The sequence below is a fragment of the Podarcis melisellensis genome (genome assembly GCF_964234715.1).
Source record: "Podarcis melisellensis genome assembly, chromosome: 13".
Taxonomy (NCBI): Eukaryota; Metazoa; Chordata; class Lepidosauria; order Squamata; family Lacertidae; genus Podarcis; species Podarcis melisellensis.
The window spans coordinates 23798553-23821288 of record NC_138545.1 but is presented as its reverse complement, the minus strand read 5'-3'; the positions used below and the strand labels follow the sequence as shown (position 1 = coordinate 23821288).

The following is a 22736-nucleotide window of genomic DNA, read 5'->3' as shown; positions in this document are numbered from 1 at the left end:
ACAAATTCCTTACTCGACACTGGTGCCTCAGTCTATTTTTCCATTGCATCTTTGGGTACAGGTGGAATATGAACTGAAATATTACATAGATATTAACACACACACATGCCGTACCACTTTTAGCACTAACTGAGGGTTAGTAGTCCTATTTTAGACATAATAAAGGGCTTTAGCCACACTTTTCTTTTGCCCCGCTCTTTCCAGACAGACACTCCATGTCAGAGGGGCTCCCCCCCCCCCGAAAACCGGCTCTTTCAAGCTGAATCGGAGCAAAGGAAAAGAGCACTGGGACAAAGCGCTTTAAATCGCAGATCATGCATGGAAAAATCAGAGGAAAGGTAAACGTGGATAAGCCCAAAGATGGTTCCTTTTATGAATGCTAGGCTCCAGATTGTTACTGAACCCTTTTGGCCTATTTTTCTGCTTGTCTTGTCTTGCTGCTGTATGGAAAAACACATGAATCTTATCTGACCTTTGAAAAGTTTTTGAGTAAACATATTTTAACGTGTGTTCTCTTTCTATGCTACCTGTAAGGGAAAGTGGGAAACTTTGGAATAAAATCAGAAGTGGCTATTTTAAAGTTCTAAAAGCCTATATTTTCACACTTAACTTTGCTGCATGTTTTGTAATTTTAAATCTCTGCTGGGGCTCTCTCACCAAAGAGTATATGCCCCAATTGATCCCAGCATCCAGGGAATTATGTTTTAGTCTTTAAGCAAAGTAACCAAAATACCAACATTATAAGTCACTGTTTGTTTTATTGCACTGAATTTTATAATATGTTTTGAAATGTTGCTAGCCACCTGGAATCCCAATTTGGGAGAAATGTGGAATATAAATATATTAAATTAACAAATAAATAAGTCTCTCGCCTGCAGTTGCCTGGAGTCAGCTGAGAGCTTTAGCTTCCAGTAACTTCCACTCATCCCTCTGGCCTGTGGCCCTGGAGTGGAGCCAGAGAAGGGCCAGAACTGTCACCCACGCAGCTGGCAATTTGGAGCGGGAGTCAAAGAGAGAGAGACATGTATTAAGCCCTGCTCCCCCACTGGCTCTGTACACTTGGCAATTCTTAAAGGAAAATAAAACAATGGTTGAATGCAACATTTCAATACCTGAACCGTGATTACAATTTACCACAATCTGGGAAATAAAGCCATGGTTTGACGTGGGTCTGCAGACCATTACTGCTCATTCCAGCATTATTTCAATAGAGGAAGTTATAGTGAGGACGGTTTCTCCAGCCTTCCTGCTTATAAAATGAGAAGCAAGCTTCTACTGCACCCTGGATGCTAGGTGCTAACTCCCTGGGGCCCTGGGTGCCTGAGCACCAACAAAATTCCCCACAAATTTCAGGGCTAGGGCCATGCATGCTGCATAGCACCCATGAAACCAGGCACCCACAGTCACAAGACCAAGCTGACACTCTTGACTGCATCTTATTCTGCATGCCCTGCACAGAGAGGACTTTGCCTGGCAGTTGAAACTCTGTGGTTTCATGAGAGTGTATAGAATCTTAAACTTGGCTTAAGGCACAAAACCATTGTTAGAACTGTGCAGTAACACCCCACCCCACCCCACCCGTGTCCAGAGTAGGTGAAGAGAGACCAAAGACAGACATTTCCATCCACCGACACAGAATTGGAAATACAATGCCACTGATTGTGCCAGAAACCTTACCTGGGCAGGTATTTTTTGCTTGATATCTCAGCCTCATTCAGGCCTAGGATGCTGGCCAGGAGGACAGAACCAAGTGGCCAAGAGCCATTATTAGCATTTTGCATAGACACCAGGCTCAAAAGTGGTGATTCCTGTTCTGCAAGGGTTAGTAAAAATAAAATGAATTAAGACAGCTCGCAGCCTCCACACTGCATTCAGAACCCATCCATCTAAATTATTAGCTAGCATTTTCTCTCTGGGCCTCCTTATTTTTTGTTCTATTTTTTTGTTCTCCTTGGAAGGAGGGAAGGGATCTCTGTTGCAACAGAAGAATAAATATCTGCCTTGCTTTCCACTGGATCCTGCCTCCATCCATTCTTCTCTGACCATCATGGACTTAAGGGACTCTAGAGTCCCATGGAGAGTTGGGCAACAAAAGCCAAACCTCAATTTTTACATCAAAAGATTACATTACAATGAAACTGATTGTTTAATGCTCCTCTCTTAGACAATGGTCACGTTTTTGTGCAAATGTATGTCAAGTGTTTCCGGAAGCGTGCTGAGTGGTGACTCACATGCCTTACAGTGCGTGGCTGGCAGCAGGGATACAAACATCTCAGTTACACTGCTGTTTACCAGAGGAATTCCAGGGAAACCGGCTTTTCCAGTGACTGGGTTTTCTCTTGCTCCCATGGGAGGAAAATGGGGGCTGGGGTGTGGACTATAAGCCCAGAGGAAGCTGAGTTTTCACTGTAGGAGAAACTGGAGGAACTGCAATCTTAAGAAGAAGAAAAAAGAATTGTTGTGGAGCTAAAGAATCTAGCCATGCACAGTGACTGTCCTTTTCTGGCCTAAACGAGAGGCAAACGAAGGCCTAGAACCTGTGACCCAGCAGCCAAAATTCAAATTCTACAGCAGAGGTGGGCAGAAAATAGATTTGGAACTACAGGTAGATATCTGGGTAATATGCAGTAGATTAGCCATCATTTACTCATTCCATTCATTTCAACAGGTCTGCTCTGAGTAGGGCTGGGCAATAACTGGTTTTCAGTATCACGATATATCACCAGCTAAACATGGTGATATGTCAATATATCAAAATATTATTGTTTGCCTCACAAATTTTCTTTTGGATTCAGGTCAGGGCTTGTGGGGTCAGAGTCTGGTGATGCAGTCCCTCAGAGACTCCACCAGAGGGATGGAAAATCTCTCTGATTGCCTATAAAGTCAGCTAGCCACAGAGGTGGGGAGCAAGAGCACTTTGGGAGAGAGTATAAAAGGAGCAGTTTCTAAGGGAGTTGGTTACATAAGGCTTGATTTAAGAGGAGAGATAGGGAGTAGGGTAGGATCTGACTGAGGGAGAACCGGTCCTGAGTTAAGCATCCATACTGAGAGGAGACTATCCTTAGCAAGAGGACAGAGCCTCACAGCTTGGATAGGGAGACCGTGTTGAGGGTCTGTGAAAGATATATAGACAGGAGTGTTCTGGGAGGGCTGTGACTGAACCCCGACAGGTAGAACCTGTGGGAATACAGGCTACCTCTTGTGAAGGAAGCTGTATGGTGTTAAAAGTATTTAACTGCCATAACTATGTAACAGAAACTGATTTTGGGCAACACTGTGTTTAAGCCTGAGACATCCTATAGCTAGTTAAAGTAAATAAGTTAACTTCTACCTGAAAGAACACATTTTCTGACCCACTTTGTTTCACAAACTTCTTTTTGTTTAATAAAACTTTGCTTGTTTGTTTGATATTTTCTGCCTGAGACTCGAATCACAAAGTTTTCCCTCACACAAATTTGTAAAACTTTGTATCCCAATGGTGTACAGAGAATTGGTGCGCATTATATTTAATAGGGGCAGATAGCGGGGTGAGTCTGCCACATTATTAATTGTTGATAAGCAGTTGGATCTGCTACAGGGCTATTCAACACAGTTTGCTGCATTATATTCTGCATTAAATTATCTTTCTAATGATGTATAATTTTATGTCATTATTCAAAAATAGACTGATGTTAAAAGCTATCAAACCTTAGAAATACAACTTTCCCTAAAAGTTTCTACAATTTCGGCAACTGCTGTAGGTTTATTTGATGTCTACAGGTAATTTTAAATTATTATTATTATTATTATTATTATTATTATTATTATTATTATTATTATTATTATTATTACAGTGGTACCTCGGGTTAAGAACTTAATTCGTTCTGGAGGTCCATTCTTAACTGGAAACTGTTCTTAACTTGAGGTACCACTTTAGCTAATGGGGCCTCCCGCTGCCGCCACGCAATTTCTGTTCTCATCCTGAAGCAAATTTCTTAACCCGAGGTACTATTTCTGGGTTAGTGGAGTCTGTAACCTGAAGCTTCTGTAACCTGAAGTGTCTGTAACACGAGGTACCACTGTATTATTATTATTAATATTATTATTATTATTTAATTAAAATATGTATACCACCCTTCACCCAAAGACCACAAGATAAAAATATAAAATAAGAACAAAAAATACATAATAAAACAAAAATTATTTAGCCCCCCCATCACATTTAAAACGTCATAGAATGTAAACTTAGGGGTTGCATAACTAGAATGGATTTTATCATATTAAAAGTAGTTTTCACTTAACTATTGCAGCTGTTGTATAAGGGATTATTATTATTACAGGAATGTAATGGAAATCAATAAGATTTTGGAACACAGGAACAAAGTAAATAATCAAGCCATCAATTTTAGCATACGGGGGGCGGCACCTAAATTATATAATTTGGTGGTATTTGAATGATTTGCATTAGGAATTGTATTATAATTTGCCATTGTTATAATGAGGCTATTATTGTAATTGAAAACTAATAAAAAAGATTAACCAAAAAAAGTAGTTTTCACATAAGCATGAATGTTTCTTTATAATGAACGATACTGTTGTTTATTTTATTTTCCTGTAATCTTTGATATCAACTTGGAAAGAAATTAATAAAATGTGTTAAAATGACACAACATAACACAAACTCCCTCAGGTACCCGGTTCCCAAGCCATAGAAGGGCTTTTCAAGCGGAGTACTTAGAATTGTGCTTGGAAACAAATTAAGTCTGTGTAATTCTTGAAGGGGAAATCTCATGTGCAGATTTCTCTCTCTCTCTCTCTCTCTCTCTCTCTCTCTCTCTCTCTCTCTCTCTCTCACACACACACACACACACACACACACACACACACACACCCTTAATGACAAACTGCACCAGTGGAAGTTTTCTGCCCCATGTGCAACTGTAAGCAGAAGTGAATCCAGTTCTCCTTTGCTTCTTACAATCTTATACACACCCTTTTCAGATTTCTTGAAATCCACCTGCTTCTTCTCCACTTCCAGAAAGATGGAGATGGGGATTGCTGTGGTTAAGATAGCTTGTCTTCCTGCTGAGTAGGCAGCTGGGCTGGCCCTACTGAGTAGCTGTGGGTGGAGTGTGGAGGACAATACCTAACAGGTCAGGTTCACCTCTTTGGCAGCTTCCCTGGTACCTGGGATGCCAAGAGGCTGCTCCTTTTCTCTCTCCTGTGTACCAATCCTGTCAAAGGGGCACGTGGCCTCAGCATCCCAGCCCAGCACACTTTTTCCTGCTCTCCCTTCTCTGGTTGATATCAGAACTAGATGATCCAGGGCGGCTGCTCCTGGACCATGCGGAGTCTTTGCTGCTCCCAGCTTCTGCTGCTGCTTCTGCTGCTGAGAGGTGAGTGGTGGCCCAGGAGGGATGTGTTTGTACATGTCACAGGTGGGAAGACTCCTTGGTCTTTTGCCTGAAGAAGATTGCCTGCTTGCCTGGACCTTCAGTTCCTGCCTTTGGAAGGAAAAAGCCTGGGTTCTATGGGAGGGGAATGTGTGTGTGAGAGAGTCTAATGGGGAGGTGGAGTGATTGGGGAGCAAGGATGTTTTAAGAGGACAATGGGTCAAAAGAAGGGACCTAGGAGATTGGACACCTGGGTTCTGCCTGAAGATGGGGTTAGGTGAGGATTCCCCCGCCCCCCAGTGGGTTAGACCAGGGTAGCCTGGGAGCTGAGAAGTCTAAATTATATTCTCGGTTCTAAGTATTATTATTGTTGTTATCATTAATATTATTAATTCTTTTACTTGCCTTTCACTATATGGTCCCAGGGAAGGTGGAAGCAATTTAAAATTCATTACAAAAAAAAGTTTAAAACACATTATCCTTTTGGGGCTACTGTGACTTTTTATCTACTCCCCAGCTGGCAAAAGTTCAACAGGAGTAGCTTTTCTTCAGGTAAGGAAGCACCATGACACACAGAAGATTTCATCTGTATGATTTCTGTCTGCCATGTAGTTTGCAAACCAGGAGCCCAGCCAGAATACAGGGAGCAATCCTAAATCTGGGAGGTGTGTGTGTGCGCACACACACAAATGGGTGTACCCTAGAGTTTGGAATCAGGAGGGATCTTGACTTTCTCCCTCATAGCCATTAAATGCGCAACATTTTTGGATTTTCCTTCTATCATATGATATTCTGGTAACAAACATTCAGCTGGACAGAAACAGTTTGTACCTCTGCAGGTCCTGGGGGAGTTTTGAGTTACCTTTCTGCTCGCATTTCTGTAATGGAATGCTGCGGAGATTGAAGTTGCTGGTTATCGCACCTTAGAAACAGATCCATTGCAGTGCTGAACAAGAAATCTCATTTAGGCACTCCTCTGTAGCTTTTATTAGCCTGGACATGCTATGCTCCAGACACAGCAACAATTTCTCCACTGGCCAGGTTTGGCATTCCCATGTGCTCATTATAGAAATGTGCTTGGTGAGTCAACGCAAAGCCTGACTGTTTGAGCACTCTGTCTTCTTAAGCCCATAGTCTCTTTCTTTGCTCTTCTGACTGCATATTTTCTTCTTTTTACAGGTGCTGAAAACACTGCAGCTCAAAAAGGTGAGAAAAGACACCTGGAAAATAATAGTCAGACCTAATAATAGGATGGTAACTGGCTTGGGTTGAGAGGGGATAGAAAAGTTAAGGTGCACATAGCAAGTGATGTGCAACTTAAAACTGTCACACGGTTTATCACTATTGAACTTTGGCTCTAGTTCCTTTGCCTTCTTCTGTTTTCCCTCTGTTGAATTATATATTGTAAGCTCCTTGGGGCAAGGACTTGCCTTTCTGTAGTCTGTAAAACATCATGTGTACATCATCTTTATTTCGACACACAGACACACTTCATTTAAGCTGTTGGGGCAGGTTACAGAAGAACAAATTATAAACAAAACATAGCATATAAGCATATTTAATATAATGTTTTATTCAGTGCTTCCCCCCTAGAAAAATAGGTGCTGGTACTCACTATGAAGTTGTTACAGTAAGTGGCACATGTTTTAACAAAAAAAGAGAGGTGCCAGTACTGCATACCCTTGAGTACCCCCTAAAAGCACTGGTTTTATTCTTCTTTCCCCCTCACCTCCTTCCCTGCTTTGTGTAATGACTCATGCCTGATGAAGAGTTCTGGAAAACTTTATCTAGTATCAACAGGGATATTCCTAACTACCTGAGTCTCCTCCTTAATTCCCCCCCCTCTCTACTTTTTAAAAGGGAAGATTATGGTGGGTACAGTCAATGGCAACTAGCATACCAGCTCTACCAGTGAGCATAGTTGCATGTGCTTCATTCTACAGAACAATGAAAAGGAAACACATGCATAAGAAGACAGGTTGAAACTCTGCTCTGGGTTCCTCACCACCCACATACAATTGGCTTTCCTCCATGGAGGTCTCTCTCACCCACCCACCCACCCACCCACACCCCTCCCATAAACAGAAGGGGAATCAGGATGGGCTGTGTGTGGGAATCAGAAGGGGCTGTGTGTGGATGTTGTGTAGCTTATGGATACATTAAGTGAACATGTCTGAGAGTACATAATACCTAGTGGGAGAAGTACAATATGTTTTCCCCATGAGCTCCTAATCACCCGTATTTTCCTTTGAAATCCCCTTATTTACATATCTGACACTGTGTGTGACCTAATATTTACCGCACACCTCCATCAAACGATTCAGTCTACACCTATTCGCCCACGTACCTTCCACATCTCTCTCTCTCTTCTGTCACAACAGCCATGATTTTGTTTTGTGTTTTGCATAATTTGCTTGCATTAATTACTTGCAGTCAGAAACCACCCTGCCCTTTAGACTTTGGACAGGTGCCAACATGTGTAAAAATTTAAGACACGAAAGACTTGTACCAAACCACCAGACAAAATTGCCTTATTAAAACACCTTCCGTAAGATGCTTGGGCTCTGTTTACAGTGAGTCCCCAGCGGAAGAGGATTCCAAACAATCAGACAAAATTGCCTTATTAAAACATCTTCTGGAGGATGCTTGGGCTCTGGTTATGGTGAGTCCCCAGCGGATGAGAATTCCATAAGCTATGGAACAGTGACTAAAAACATCTGCCTACATTACTATGTGGTGCCTACCTGGTGCAGAGAGGCAACGTTTAAATATGTTTTTGTGTGCATCATTTATTCCGTCTCCAATCCATCCATCTGTCCATCACGCATACACATGGGATGCGGGTGGCACTGTGGTCTAAACCACTGACCCTCTTGGGCTTGCCAATAAGAAGGTTAGTGGTTCGAATCCTTGCGATGGGGTGAGCTCCCATTGCTCTGTCCCAGCTCCTGCTAACCTAGCAGTTCAAAAGCATGCCAGTGCAAGTAGATAAATAGGTATGGCTCTGGCAGGAAGGTAAATGGCTTTTCTATGTGCTCTGGTTTCCGTCACGGTCTTCTGTTGTGTCAGAAGCAGTTTAGTCATGCTGGCCACATGACCTGGAAAGCTGTCTGCGGACAAATGCTGGCTCCCTCGGCCTGAAGCAAGATAACAGCCGCACCCCATAGTTGCCTTTGACTGGACTTAACCATCCTGGGGTCCTTTACCCTTACCTTATAGTCACACTTCTACATTTTCCATCTGTATATAAAATTCTTCCTGTTCATTAATTTCCCCATTCTTTCCCATGCACACACATTCATTTTCCTCTCTGTTTGTCTAGCTTTCTCTCTCCCTCTTCCTTGCACTCTTCCTCCATCTGTTCCTCTTTCCGCTCATCCAATATCTACCTAATTACAGATATCACTACTCATAGCTAATTGAAGATATTACTACTCATATCTGCCTAATCGTTGTGCTATATACACATTATGATTGATTTGGCTTTGCCAACAGTGTTTCATTATCTGGAGTGAAAAAGAATTGCAGGTCTGCACAGTTATATTGAATAAATTTTGGAAAAAATATATATGTGAAAAATGCATTCTATCTTAGCATCCTCTCATCAATGGCACCGGTGCAGTTAGCTAATTTTTAGACTGTGGACTTAAAGGTCTTATGCCGGGGCCCTTCTTTAGATAGTAATGTGTATGACCTCAGTTACATGAAAAAGTGGTAAGCCAGCCCCACTGTGATCAGAGACCTCACCTGCTTAGGGGTGGGGCTGAGCTTCTGCTCCAAAGTCCAGGGGGTTAGTCTTGACATAGTGAAGTGGGACTGGGCTGCTTGCCCAGACGTCCTGCCCTGATGCCATCACTGATTGGGGATTAAGAATTCTGTGCCAATTGGCAATGCCCCCCTTTAATTTGGTTGGTTTGCAGTTGCCCAGAAACATCTGATCTTGTTGTGTGTATGTGTGAGCAGGGGTTTAATGCGTTGAACAACAGAAGAGGCCTTGCTGCAGACCTACCCTTTAAAATTTAAAGGCACCAACAGGGAGCCCCATTTGCAAAGAAGCAACCTTAAAATTGCAGATTGCTCTTTGGTAGCAGCATCCTTACCTGTCCCACACCCAAGGTAAAGTCTGACAGCAGGTGTGGGGCAGGTGGGTGTTTGTGGGGAATGACCTGATGGGCCAAAGGGAGACCTGTGCTATTCCCATGTCCTGGAGGTTCCCCAACGCTGCTTGAAAGATGACAATAATATTTCAAGGCAACATTGTGTGGCTTGCATGTGATATGGAGTGGCAGTGAACACACTTACCTGGCAGGGTTCATTAACCATACCTCTGCTCTTCCATCTGCTTTTCTGCAGCCTGCGGCCGACCCATAGTACACTCCCCTCGGATCGTTGGGGGGCAGAAGGCTGAGGAAGGTGAATGGCCATGGCAGGTCAGCATACGAGAAAACAGGCTACATGTGTGTGGTGGAAGTCTCATCTCACCCCAGTGGGTGGTGACAGCTGCTCATTGTTTTGAAGGGTGAGTAGAAAATGTCTTTTGTCTTCTACGAAGGGATGGGGGAGCAATTTGATTCAGCCTGCGTTTAAAGTGACCCCAATGCAGTACTAGGTGGAGGGAGAGACAGAATCGGGGTCAGGGTCAGTGGCCCAATCGCATGCTGCCAAATACCAAAATGGCATAATAATTTGTAAACTGGGATTTCCAAACTGAAACCAGTAGGATGTACTTTCTTATGTCCCATTGATTTGAATGGATTTACTCTAGGCAAGACCAAAGCTGGATCCAATCTGCAATCTTTTGTAAACCAGAAATATGGTTTCTGATAAGAAACAGTTTCTGGGATTGGTTATGAGGAACTCTTTTAATCAGTGCTCAGTAAAAAAAGAAATGAGGTGCCAGTAGTCTTATCTTGAAAAAAATGCTGGTTTCTATGGGCAGCAAAAAAGAGGTGGCAGTGCAGCACTGATGTTAATTACTGAGTCAGTAAACAGCATCAAGTGCAAATTGTTGTTATATAGTACGTCAACAAAGTAGAGAGTTATCTCTACTATGCTGCCAAACTGGATCAACTTTTCCTTGATTGTTTGGTGTTTAAATGGTTTTTAGGCTTATGCTTTATATGTTGTGGTGTAGTGGTTCAAGCAGCTGCTAAGCCAAGCAGTCTAAATATCAATTTAGCTAAGAACTTGACAAGCTAGTGATTCCCTCAGCCTTGGCCTCTTGTCTACCTCAAAGGGTTGTTTTAAGCATTACTGGGAGAATATATGTGAAGCGCTTTTATAAAACATTTTATAAATGCTAAGTACTCTTCAAATACTTCAAAAACGTGCACTCATTTAATACACCTTTGACCAGTGGCGTAGCGTGGGTTGTCAGCACCCGGGGCAAGGCATGTAATTTGCACCCCCTAACCCATGGATTTGCGCCCCCTAAGCCTAACCCCCAGATGTTGCGCCCGGTGTGGCCGGCCCCCCCTGCACCCCTCACGCTACGCCACTGCCTTTGACTACTGAATTACCATACTCATAAGGAAAATATATCATAAGGATCCACCTTATTTTTGTGATTGTAAGTTGTTTCAAACTGTTTATAATATTGTGTTTTAATGTTGTGACCTACCCTGTGACCATAGGGTGCAGGGTGGGCAATATATATATAAACAAACAAACAAACAAACAAGCACTTGTTCCATTTTCACATTTATTTGCAAGTAAATCTCACTGAAATCATTGGGACTTAGTTCTGAGTCAACTTGACTGGGATCAAGCAGGCATAAATGTTTTCCAGCATATAAAGTGTTTTACTATTATTATTAATCCATCCTAGCCTTGCAACCACATGTGAGATGGATAAGGCTGAACAGTAGTGTCTTTCCAAAGGCTTAACTAAGTACTAACCTCTTAACTGAGGAAGGCCTCAAGCTCAGGCCTTCTCCCTGCAGATGGCACTGATTTTTCTTGACTCCCACCACAGGTCGCTGAATCCATTTCGGTACCGAATTCACCTGGGAGAATATGAGCTCCCCAAACCAGCACACACCATGGTCCCAGTTTCTGTCAGCCAGATCATAGTGCACCCGTATTATGCTGGAGATGGGCTCAGCGCTGACATTGCACTGGTACGGCTGGAGGAGCCGGTGAATTTCTCTCGGACCATTTTGCCCATCTGCCTGCCCAATGCTTCAGACCCTGATTTGTTCCCTGTGGGGATGTCATGCTGGGTGACTGGCTGGGGTGACCTCTACCCAGAAGGTAAGCATGAATCTTCTCATTCCGGGGTGTATTTATAGGAGATGGTGTTGCTTCGGGGGTTGGCTGGTGGTGGAGGATTATGGGATGGAACAGAGCGGGGAGTGCAGGATGTGTTAGGAACTAGTTTTGAAATAGGAAACTGGATGAACAAAATGTAATAGTCTCAATTGTTAAATCATAACCAAGAAGGTGGAACTAGGGGCCAGGACACCTATTCCTTTTGGCCATTGGATATTGACAAATGGCTTTTTGTAAGGGGGAGGGACGATTTCACATATAGGGAATCTCAAGTACAGGTGACAAATGTTGCCCTCCAGGGTCAGATATACACTCATGGTTTTTAATGTTAAGGAAGGGTTAAGGAATTGTTTTGATAATGTAGATGGACACATGACACCCTACTTTTTACGTTCATAATGCATTATTGCCTCGTCTTTTTTTATTGCTTACTCTTTAATCGTTTTATGCTGCTATATCAGAGGGTGGAGCAGAGCAACCAGCAGCATGGAAAGAAACAGCGTTTTAGAAAATGGTGTGACTTGGTATTACTTACATTTGACCCCGCAAAAAGGGAATAAATATTTTAATTAACAAGGATGCCCTGTGATGTTGTAGAACAACAAATCTAATATCATTCTAATAGGGGGAAATAACATTAAACAGGTCAGTGTAGATCCAGCCCAGGTATCTCTGTCTGGCTCTCAGGACCCTCCCCAGCCACACGCCCTCTGGAGCCACAGCCTTCACCTGCCCTGCACCTTCCTTGAGTGTTATTGCCTGGCTGGAATATGTTCTCAGACTTTGTTAATGCTTATTCCTTGCCTGAGTGGATGATAAAAGTGAGATGCTGGACATATACTCAACAGCACTTCCTGATTAGCTATGTTGCTGACCTCCTTCCTTGCCTGGTTCAGAGCACAGCTCTGTCACCTTTGGATACAATCCAAGTGAGACATCAGTTCCCCAAGGAGTTCTTAAATGATTCTGTACATATAAGAGTTCGACCAGAAGGACTTCCTGAACCCCAAGGTGGGGAATCTTGTTCCCCGCAAGGGCCACATTCCCTTTGAGGCCACCTCCAAGATGGGGAGTGGGAACACATGCAAAAGTGGGCAGAGGGTGCAATGCTGAATTTTCCCTTTGTACGGCAGGCTAGTTTCTTCAAACTGTCCCATCCCCTTTTCTCCTTCCAGCCCCCTTCCTCACTCGGATCCTGCAGGAGCTGGAGGTGCCAATCCTAGACGTTGACAAGTGTGACCAAATGTACCACAATGACTCCAGTTCTGACACTGACACTGTGCCAAAGGGCTACAAGCTGATCTATGATGACATGATCTGCGCTGGATACCCAGAAGGAAAGAAGGACTCCTGCCAAGTAAGATTTGTGGAACAGGCAATGGATCAAGGGCAGAAGATCCCATATTTGTGTATTTTGATGGTGGGGTGGGTGGGTTTGTGTGTAAAAGAATGCTGCTAGTATGTGTTATGTTTGCTCTCAGATCACCCCTCATTAAGCCAGTCCTTATTTATTTAAAGAATTGAGACCTCATCCTTTAGCCAAGTAGTAGGACAGTCCCTGCTCTCAGGATTAGAATCCAAAAGACATAACACACAAGGAAGAAGGGATGAGGAGGGTCGAGGGGAACTCTATCAGATCTGGGAAGAGAGCAGGAAGACAATGTTAAGGCCAGGAGGACAGGGCTGCTCGGTTCTTCTTTCAGATAGGCAACTTGATGGCAGTTGGAATACTCTTATTTCTGGCCAGGCTGACATTGCATTTCTTTTTTCTTTTAAATCCCATTTATTACATGTGTAACCAATCCCTTCTTCCAGAAAGTTCATGCAGGCCTTCCCCCTTTGTCAGTTTCATCTGCACAAGACACCTGTCAGTTCAGGGGAGGGAGGAGAGGGAGGCAACTTGCCCAGGGTCAGCCAGGTAGAACTTGAGTTGTCCTAGATAAATTCCAGCACACTAGCTCCACTGCAACACATTGGCCTTTATGCTTAAATGACACCATTATTAATAATTTCCACCCCTCCTTTTCATTTTTTTGGATTAATATGCACTCACCCATCTTTGTTGTGGTAGGTTTTCATTAGTAAGCTGCAAGACAGGCTGGAGCTGCTCCCCTTACAGTAATTAAGAGGCAGTAGGTTTTCTGTGCTGTCCTTGCAGGCCCAAGCAATACAGTAAAGTAGGGAGGGGACAAGTAGCCAACAGCCAAAAGCCAGATGTTGAGATAAATGAATGTGACAACTTGTTATTGGTTACAGAGAAATAGGTTTGGCATAAACATGAGGTAAGGATCTGTCACCTGCACAGCTCAAGTGCTGGTCAAGGTGCCATCCATTTGACAGTGAGGGGTTGCCCTCAGGTGCTGTGGAGGATGATATCCTAGAATCATGGAATCATAGAGTTGGAAGGGACCCTGAGGATCATCTAGTCCAACCCCCTGCAATGCAGGAATATGCAGCTGTCCCTCATGGGGATTGAACCTGCAACCTTGGTATGAGTTCTCAGCACCACGCTCTAACCAGCTGAGCTATCCAGGAATATATCCTGTCACTAATGTTGAAGTAAGATTCAACTGCAAGTCCAGTTGGTTTCTGTACATGGAATGGGCACAAGGTGTCGTCTTGTCCTTCACCTCAGGTTAAAAATGTAGTTAGAACTGTAGATGACCTCAAGGGTCATCAAGTTCCACCTCCTGCAATGCAGAAATCTCAACTGAAGCATCCATGACAGATGCCCATCCAACTTCTACTTAGAAACCTCCAAGGAAGGAGTCCACAACCTCCCAGAGGGAGACCGTTCCACTGTCAAACAGCTCTTACTGTCAGAAAGTTCTTTTCCTGATGTCTAATAGGAATCTCCTTTCTTGTAACTTGAAGCCATTGGTTTGAGTCCCATCCTCCAGAACTGGAGAAAACAAGCTTGCTCCCTCTTCCATGTGGCAGCTCTTTAGATATTTGAAAATGGCTATCATATCTCCTCTCGGTCTCCTCTTCCCCAGGCTAAACATACTCAGCTCCTTCAACCGTTCCTCATAAGGCTCCTCATATGTGCAGCCCTGACTTAACATATTTGAATGCTCGCTCGATTTTCTTCACTTGAGTGTCCCCATTTCCTAATGACTTTCTCCTTCCAGGGTGACTCTGGGGGGCCTCTGTCCTGCAAGCTGAACGACACTTGGTTCCTGGCTGGAGTGGTGAGCTTTGGGTTGGGTTGTTCGCAGCCCAACCGTCCTGGAGTCCACACCCGGGTCACCTCCTACATGGACTGGATTCAACGCACCATGGAAAAGAACACCCCCTCCAGTGGTGGTGCCAGTCTCTCAAGTGCCAACCCTGCTCTCCTCTTGACTCTCCTTCTCCTGGGCCCTTTTGCCCTACTGAGGCACTGCTGTTCCGCTACCAGCTGGAGGTGCAATTAAAAATGGAGGTTCCACATGGCACTTAATATCATATTATATTCTCCCACTTAAACATTGCATTGCCTGGGCCCATAGGCAAGCCCGTAAGGATGCTCACTCACCCCCATTCAGTACCTGTTCTTAAGAGGACACACTTAATATTGCAGCCTGGTATTGCTTTATCTAAATAATTAAAACCATCTGCCCCAATCTTCTCCCATGCAAAACCCGCTCTTTGAACGATAGATCAGAACAAATGGCAATTTGGGTTAAACCCAAATTGCTGTTTGCTCCAATTAAGTACTAAAGAGTGGCTTTACCTGGGTGGAAATAGTGGGACAAAAGGAAGTATTGATAAGCTCTGAGATGGGAAACATGTAAAAGCTACACAACACCTATTTTAACATAATTATACTTAGTGCTATTTTTCTAGAAAAAGAGGTGCTGGAACTCACCATGAACACATCCCTTGTTCTCTTATAATGGCGCCCACCTGAGAGGTGCCAAAACTGAGTTCTGTCTGGGGGGAAAAAAGCCCTGATTAAAACTGCCGGGAGAGTTCTACAGATCTAGACTGAAGGGCTGGATATAAATTTTATATTAAAATAAATCTACTCAATTTTCCCCTTGCCACTATAGTCATGAAAATAGGAAAAAAGGGAAGGGTTTGCATCCTAAAATAAGCTTTTGGGCAGCACAAATGAACATGAAGCTTTGGTGTCTGTTTGAATGGGAATACATTATGTATTATTATTATTATTATTATTAGTAGTAGTAGTCGTCAATGATGATGATAATAATAGCAAATGATACATTTCCACACAACAGACACCCCAGCATTGTGATTAACCCTATGCTTCTTCTCCAGCTCCTCCAGTGATGTCCCTTATGTCAATTCATGCAGGCATAGCTATGAATGAATAAGAAGCAGGGAGATTTGAGCCCTTAAATGAGCTTTGAGCCACTAAACAGGTTTGCAAATTTGTAAGAGGACTGGAAAATACACTCGCCTACATGGGACCTGCAACGAAGCCAAAAAGGAATGAGGAGTGACGGAGCAGGGATGACTCTTCACTTCTTGTTACACAACAACAGCTGTGCCTGAGTCTATAAAAGGGCTCCTGAAAGTGTCATCTTCCTTTTAGAAAAAATGTATGTTTATTAATTGTTGAGAATGCAACTGTAAAAAGCCAATGAGATGTACAAATAAAAGCCAATGATGATTATAACAGCAAGTGATATGTTTCCACACGATAGACACCCCAGCATTGTGGTTAACCCTATGCTTCTTCTCCAGCTCCCTCAATGATGTCCCTTATGCCAATTCATTCAGGCATAGCTATGAATGAATAAAAAGTGGGGAGATTTGAGCCCTGTTTATCCAGAAGGACCTGAGATGCAATGGGGGAGAGTGTGCAAGGCAACATTCTGCCCCAGACAGGTTCAGGATGCAACAGAACAAGGCAAGTTAGACTGTCTCTGGCATTAGTGTCTCACATCAAATATAACTAATCTGCACAAAGGACTCTGTGAACAAAATGCAGAGGTGCTGTATGTACTTTTGGAAATCTTTAATAAAAACAATTAAACACAAAACAAGGCAGTTTAGGAATCTGGAGGGAATGAGGATACAGCCGGGTTCAGTTTTTGCTCAAGCGAGAAATAAAGGTGGTAGGTTTGAGAATGCAAAAGAGAGGAACTCAGCCAGGACCTTATCTTATGAAAGGATGTCCTTACTTGCAAGATAAACTCCTTTCTCTTCTCTACGCTAAGCCAAGCTGAACTAATCGGAACAGAGTCTACAGTCATTTTCATTAATTTGGAGGAGACTCAGGGAATTCCACAATGCAGCCCAGTGCATCAGCTGATGATATGAGAATGGCTTCTTACTGGCTTACAGTGCCCCCTTGTGCTCAAAATGATTTTGGCACATTTTGAAAAGTTGTTACTCTAGGACTTGCCCACACTTGCGTTACTTCAGTATCCAAGAGGTTTTCCGCCTGTCCCATGCTTTCATTTCTTCCACCATTGAGTGAGAAAAAGTGTTAGGGCTTAGCCACACTTACCTTTTGCTCCACTCCGCAGATGGGGGCCGCCTTTTCCCCCTCTGTGAGGCCCACTGAGGCGCTTTGGTGCATTCCTTTGAGATCACCAGGGTGCCTTCTTCTCAAAGGGATGCACCTGTGTGAAGGCCCCCTCATCAGATCTCCCCTTGGAGATCTGATGAGGGGCAATGGATTTTGCTGGGTTGCAGTATTAAAGCTTTCTGCCCCCACCCATTGTATGTGTAAATAAATCCACACCTTCATTGATTTATTCAATTATTGCATCTACAGTTGTACCTTGGAAGTCGAACCAAATCTGTTCCGGAAGTCTGTTCAACTTCCAAAATGTTCAGAAACCAAAGTGTGATTTCTGACTGGCTGCAGGAAGCCCTGGCAGCCAATCGGAAGCTGCAGAAGCCCTGTTGGATGTTCAGTTTCCAAAAGAACGTTTGAAAACCGGAACACTCACTTCCGAGTTTCACTCATTCGGGAGCCAAGGCATTTGACTTCCAAGGTATATCTTATTTATACCTATTGGGGCAAGGAAACCTGTGGCCCTGCAGATGCTGCTGTACTGAAAAAGTAAAAGAAGGCGGCTATAACTGAGAAGCTAAGATGAGTTGAAAATGTTGTAAAATTGCATTTAAGAGTTTCCGCACACCTCCTGGGTGTGAAAACTCTAAAGATAATGAAGGGCTCATGACCAAAAAGATTATATAACAAGTATCTGCCAGTTTTAGACAGACTGCAAGATATTCAGCTGATTTCTCAGCCAATCTCCATGCCTACTTTGAACTGCCATTTGCTGTTAAAGATCCTTTGGAGGGCAGCCTGCACCTCCCTGTTCCTCAGAGTGTAGATGAGAGGGTTGCAAAGGGGAATGATGACCGTGTAGAAAAGAGAGAGGAACTTGTCGATCTTCACAGAGTCAGGGGTCTTGGGGAGGAAGTACACAAGTGTTGCAGAGCCATAGAAGAGACAGACCACTGTTACGTGAGATGAACAGGTGGAAAAGGCCTTCTGGCGTCCTGTGGCTGATGGCATGCGCAGTATAGCCCTGGTGATGTACACATAGGAAGCCAGGATGACTACAAATGGTCCCACAACAAAGACCACATCCTCAATATAGCTCGTCAACTCATTGGCATAGAGATCCGCACATGCCAGACTGAGTACTGGTGGGATGTCGCAGAAGAAGTGGTCCATCTCATTGGAACCACAGAAAGGCAGGGAGAAGATGAGTCCAATTTGCACCAGTTGCATTGGGAGACTGAGGGCAAATGAGCCAATCACCAGCCCCACCCGGACTTTATGGCTCATGATTGTCATGTAGCGGAGAGGCAGGCAAATGGCAAGATAGCGGTCATAGGCCATGGCCGCCAGTAGGAAGCACTCGGTCCCACCCAGAAACAGCAGGAAAAACATCTGTGAGGCACAGGCTGGAATGGAAATGGAGCGCTGCCCAGTGGCCAGACTGGCCATCATCTTGGGAAGAGTGACAGAGGTGTAACACAACTCCAGCCCCGATAAGCTTCTCAGAAAAAAGTACATTGGAGTTTGAAGGGCAGGGTCCCATGTTGTCACTGCCATGATCAGACCGTTGCCTAGTAGAATAGTCAGATAGACAGTCAGGAAGGTGAAGAAGAGGAGGGCAGGGTACTTATGGTATCCCAGCAAAACAAACTCAGTCACAGTGCTCTGGTTCCCCCAGTGTCTGTCCAGGTCAGCATCCATCTACAGAAGAACAGAGGCAAGATATGTATGCTGGGAGGCTGCCGTATCCTGAAATGAGATGAAGATCTCACTCTCTCCAGGCTGTCTGTCATGCAAACACAGACAAACCCATATGCTTGCCTACAGTATGCCACTAGCTGGATCTGACATGCCCTGGTGTCCTTCAGAGTCTCTCTTTACCCCGATGTATCAAAAGCCTATATAAAATGGCTTTAGGATTGCCTGAGCCTTACCACTTGGATGCAAACCCTATCCGAAAATATACCAAGAACTTATAGCTGCTACCACTTACTGAATTAATAGAGCAGTAGGATCCTAATATTTTTGATGTTACAAGAAGACCATGGCCAGGTACTGAGACCTCACTCTGTCCAATCTGTCTTTCATTTTTGAGGTGGTAAGAATATAGGAGGTTCAACCTTCCATAAACTCCAGTGTCCGCAATTTAATGGCCGGGTGAAACTTCTGGCTTCAGGATGTTTTCTAGTAGCAAGTGCTTGTATTTTAGAAAGAAGAAGAAGAAGAAGAAAGGCACATCTACTCACACCTGTACCCTTCTTTGCTGACAGCTCAATTTAAATGAAAGAATTATGTCAGGGATGGGATGGAAAGAAACCACTCTCACATGATTAATTTCTTCAACTGATCTCAATTCCTCCCATTCCAATGCACTTGGTTTTCTCCCATAAGAATGAAAGATTCACAGGATGGTTGCATTTCTCATTGGCAAATATGACCTCTAGATTCAGTGATCTGGATCTAGCTCTAGGTGTTCTTAATTTGGGGTGACTGATGATGGATTGTGGGAAGAATCCTAAGATGGGGTGACTATAATTCTAACAAGAAAGGGGGTGAGTGATGCTCATACCGAATGTTTCAGCTGGCAATGCAACACAACCAGCCCTTTAACAAACTATCCTATTTTTTCTTTATTGCAATCAGGAATGGAAACCCTGTGGCTAGAGATGGGTAAAACTGTCAAATTTTGTTTCTCACAGTTTCATTTTCCCAATCTTAAATTCAGTTCTTATCTATCTATCATCTATCTATCTATCTATCTATCTATCTATCTATATCTATCTATCTATCTATCTATCTATCTATCTATCTATCATCATCATCTATCTATCATCTATCTCATGAAAACTCATCAGCATTTTAAGGGGAATTTTCACCAAACATGCATATTTTGTATTCAATTTTGCCTGATATACACTTCTTCAAAGCTAGTAGGTGTAATGGAATACAATTTTGCATGCTGGTTTCACTAATATATGGATTATTATGTACACTTTACCCCAGTATATAGATTTTTGTACATATTACTTTGGTAGAGAACCACCTTGCAAAATTTGGAAAAGTGTGAATTTTGAAGGATAACTGTTTTGGCTCATGTATTGTTTGAGAAAGTGAGAATCATGTAGGTTTGCCCATAAATACAAACTGAATTGAATTCTGTCTCCCACCCCCTCCACCCACATCCCTTCCTGTGGCCCTGGGTGAGTTGGTTCACCCAGTGAAAGTGATTGATAGTAGGTTCGTAAAGATAACAGGCAGCTTTTCTTCACTCAAAATTAACTGATCTTGCTGGCAAAGTATTAACTGATGAAACTGAGTGACAGGCTGAAGTTGCCAGAATGCCTTGAATCCCACCCACAAAACAATGAAAGTGTCCTAAATTCCCAAACTCCGTAGAATTAAATACTTCACATTACCTCCTTACAATACAAGGACAATTCGGATCCTGAAGAGCAGAATACATTCAAAAGTGATCATATGTCAATGAGCAACATAAGTTGTTTCAGGTAATCATTTGTCAGTGCTGTGGCTGCTTCACCTTTCCTGTAAAGCTCTCCTCCACATTTCAACATGTAACTCAACTAAAATTCAGGTCCACCATCCACTATGCTAGGCTACATTTTCTATTTCCACATCTATTTTTCTTACCAACCTGATTTGGGTTATCTTCCCTAGAGGTCAGTTCCCTAACTAACCCAACTGAATTGGCACAGGGAAGGAAGAACATTTACCTGCTTTGCAGCTGAGGTGCCGCTGTGCTGAGCACTGGGTTAGTTTCTCCTGCAAGAACCAGGGCAGGAAGCCTCTACCTGTGTCCTTACCTAGCAACCACACTTTCCCAAGGTATATATAGCGTTGCCATTCATGTGCAGGATGGAAGAGGAAGGTGGCTGTGGGGAGTCCCATAGGAGCAAATGTGCTAATCATGCTAAACATTGGAAATACAGTTTGTGTTGAGAACATGTAGGGATGTAAAAATCCTAGGTGTTTGGTCCCATGGTCCACAGGCTCCTCTAGCAGAATCACTATTCTGCACCAACTTAGCATGAATCATAGGGCTGGCTCTGCTGTTATGGAGAGTGGATGTCCCACCCAGGCCTCAAATGTGATGTTAAGATATTGGAAATGTGAATATCCCCAGAGGATTCCTGGCAGAATTGTTATAAGGCAGGGTTGCGTTTGCCCTGTACTGGTCCCAGGTATGGTGGAGGTAGGGATCAGGAAGAAATTCATTGGAATGTGCCCGTGCCCAGTTCACACTTCCTGAACCACTACATGAACTGCAGCACTGCTACCCTTCAAAATTCGCACTTCTCTGAATTTTGCAATACAGTTCTCCATCAACAACAAAATATTAAAAAGTGCATTTTAGGGGAATGTGTGCATATATAGTGCATATAATATAGTGCATATAATTGTTAGCACTTCACTCCTCCCTTGCTGGATATGTGATGGTTACATCACATGTCTGTGTTTACTTTCCAGGCTTGGAAAGTGTGAGAACAGAAGTCAGTCTTATCTCTTCCACTCTATTGTACTTGGAGAAGAAAGGAGAGAATTGCCATGATTGCTTTGTCCTGTATATATTGCTTAATAAATACTTAGAATGCACACACCAAAGCTCCACTTTGTTACTGCTATACTCTGCTGAGTGAGCATGCACATAGTCTTCTGATACGTGTCACTGGTGTGTGCTGGGGCTGAAGATTTATGGACGTCCCAGGCTGCGCTGCATTAGGAAGATGCCCAGAGAGGTTTGTCTCATCCCGGGGGCTGTGTGTACCCCCCAGGCATGTTCTGACATTAATATGCATATATGGTGCATATAATGCACAAAAATACACTTTAGAGGAAATTGCTTGAAATATGTGTGAATCAGACAAAACGTCTTGCAAAAATACATATATCAGAAATAAGCTGAAATATGTGTATGAATTTTCACTGGAATTTCTAAACAAAGAAATTGCCAACTGACAATGAAATTAATTGGAAAAAGAAGAAACTGAGAGAAACTGAAATTACAGATTTATACATCCACAGTGTGTGTGAGCATTCTCAGCAAGCCCTTATTCTTCGCCTTTGATATGGGACCCCACAACAGTTTTCTAAACATGTAGTAGGCCAGATAGTTTGGTTCACACACTTATATTGGGAAGGGAGTTTCCCAGTGCCCTCTACCTTTTCCACAGGCCTGTCCCCAAATGTGTTATAGCCATATAGGGTAGTTATATCAGCATGATGTAGGGAGGAACCTCTGAACATCCTAGTGGAAATCCAAAATTAGTTTAATCAAAAAAATCATTTATTCAGAGGAGCAGAGCAGAAGACAAAAGGAGCCAGGCATGTAGGTAAATAAGAGTTCCCTGAAACTTTAGTTATACGTTCTGCTTTTCTTCTTATAAAGAACAACACCCTTTTTGGTTGTAATAATTGTTAGTCCTTCTCAGAGGAGACACAATGAAATTAATGGAAATGACTTGGGTCTACTGATCTCAAGGAGTCTACTTGTAGTAGGACTTAGTTGGATACACCCAGGGAGACTTACAGGATCCCCTAAAAGGCAATATGAGTTTTGGGAGATAGGGATTATTTTAAAGGTTTAAGAAATGGATGAAAGTTGA

At 43.2% G+C, this 22736-nt stretch overlaps 2 protein-coding genes across 2 annotated transcripts; one reads left to right on the top strand and one right to left on the bottom strand.

The window, feature by feature from the left end:
* The first annotated feature begins 5133 nt into the window (after positions 1-5133).
* LOC309355065 (serine protease 27-like) lies at positions 5134-16266 on the top strand. Its single transcript, XM_081885515.1, has 6 exons — positions 5134-5375; positions 6552-6578; positions 9726-9891; positions 11347-11624; positions 12818-12999; positions 14774-16266. The coding sequence occupies exons 1-6, from the start codon at positions 5297-5299 to the stop codon at positions 15056-15058; spliced, it is 1017 nt and encodes a 338-aa protein (XP_081741641.1). The 5' UTR covers positions 5134-5296; the 3' UTR covers positions 15059-16266.
* Positions 16267-17850: 1584 nt separating this feature from the next.
* Positions 17851-18816, bottom strand: LOC309354774 (olfactory receptor 10AG1-like; the record flags this gene model as incomplete). Its single annotated transcript, XM_081885045.1, has 1 exon — positions 17851-18816. The coding sequence occupies one exon, from the start codon at positions 18814-18816 to the stop codon at positions 17851-17853; it is 966 nt and encodes a 321-aa protein (XP_081741171.1).
* Positions 18817-22736: the final 3920 nt, after the last annotated feature.

Excerpts from the sequence above, each read along its gene's own strand:
- LOC309355065 (XM_081885515.1), top strand. The coding sequence starts at position 5,297 with ATGATCCAGGGCGGCTGCTCCTGGACCATGCGGAGTCTTTGCTGCTCC. Across the intron at positions 6,579-9,725 it reads AAACACTGCAGCTCAAAAAG|CCTGCGGCCGACCCATAGTA; the intron begins GTGAGAAAAGAC and ends GCTTTTCTGCAG. Across the intron at positions 11,625-12,817 it reads GGGTGACCTCTACCCAGAAG|CCCCCTTCCTCACTCGGATC; the intron begins GTAAGCATGAAT and ends TTCTCCTTCCAG.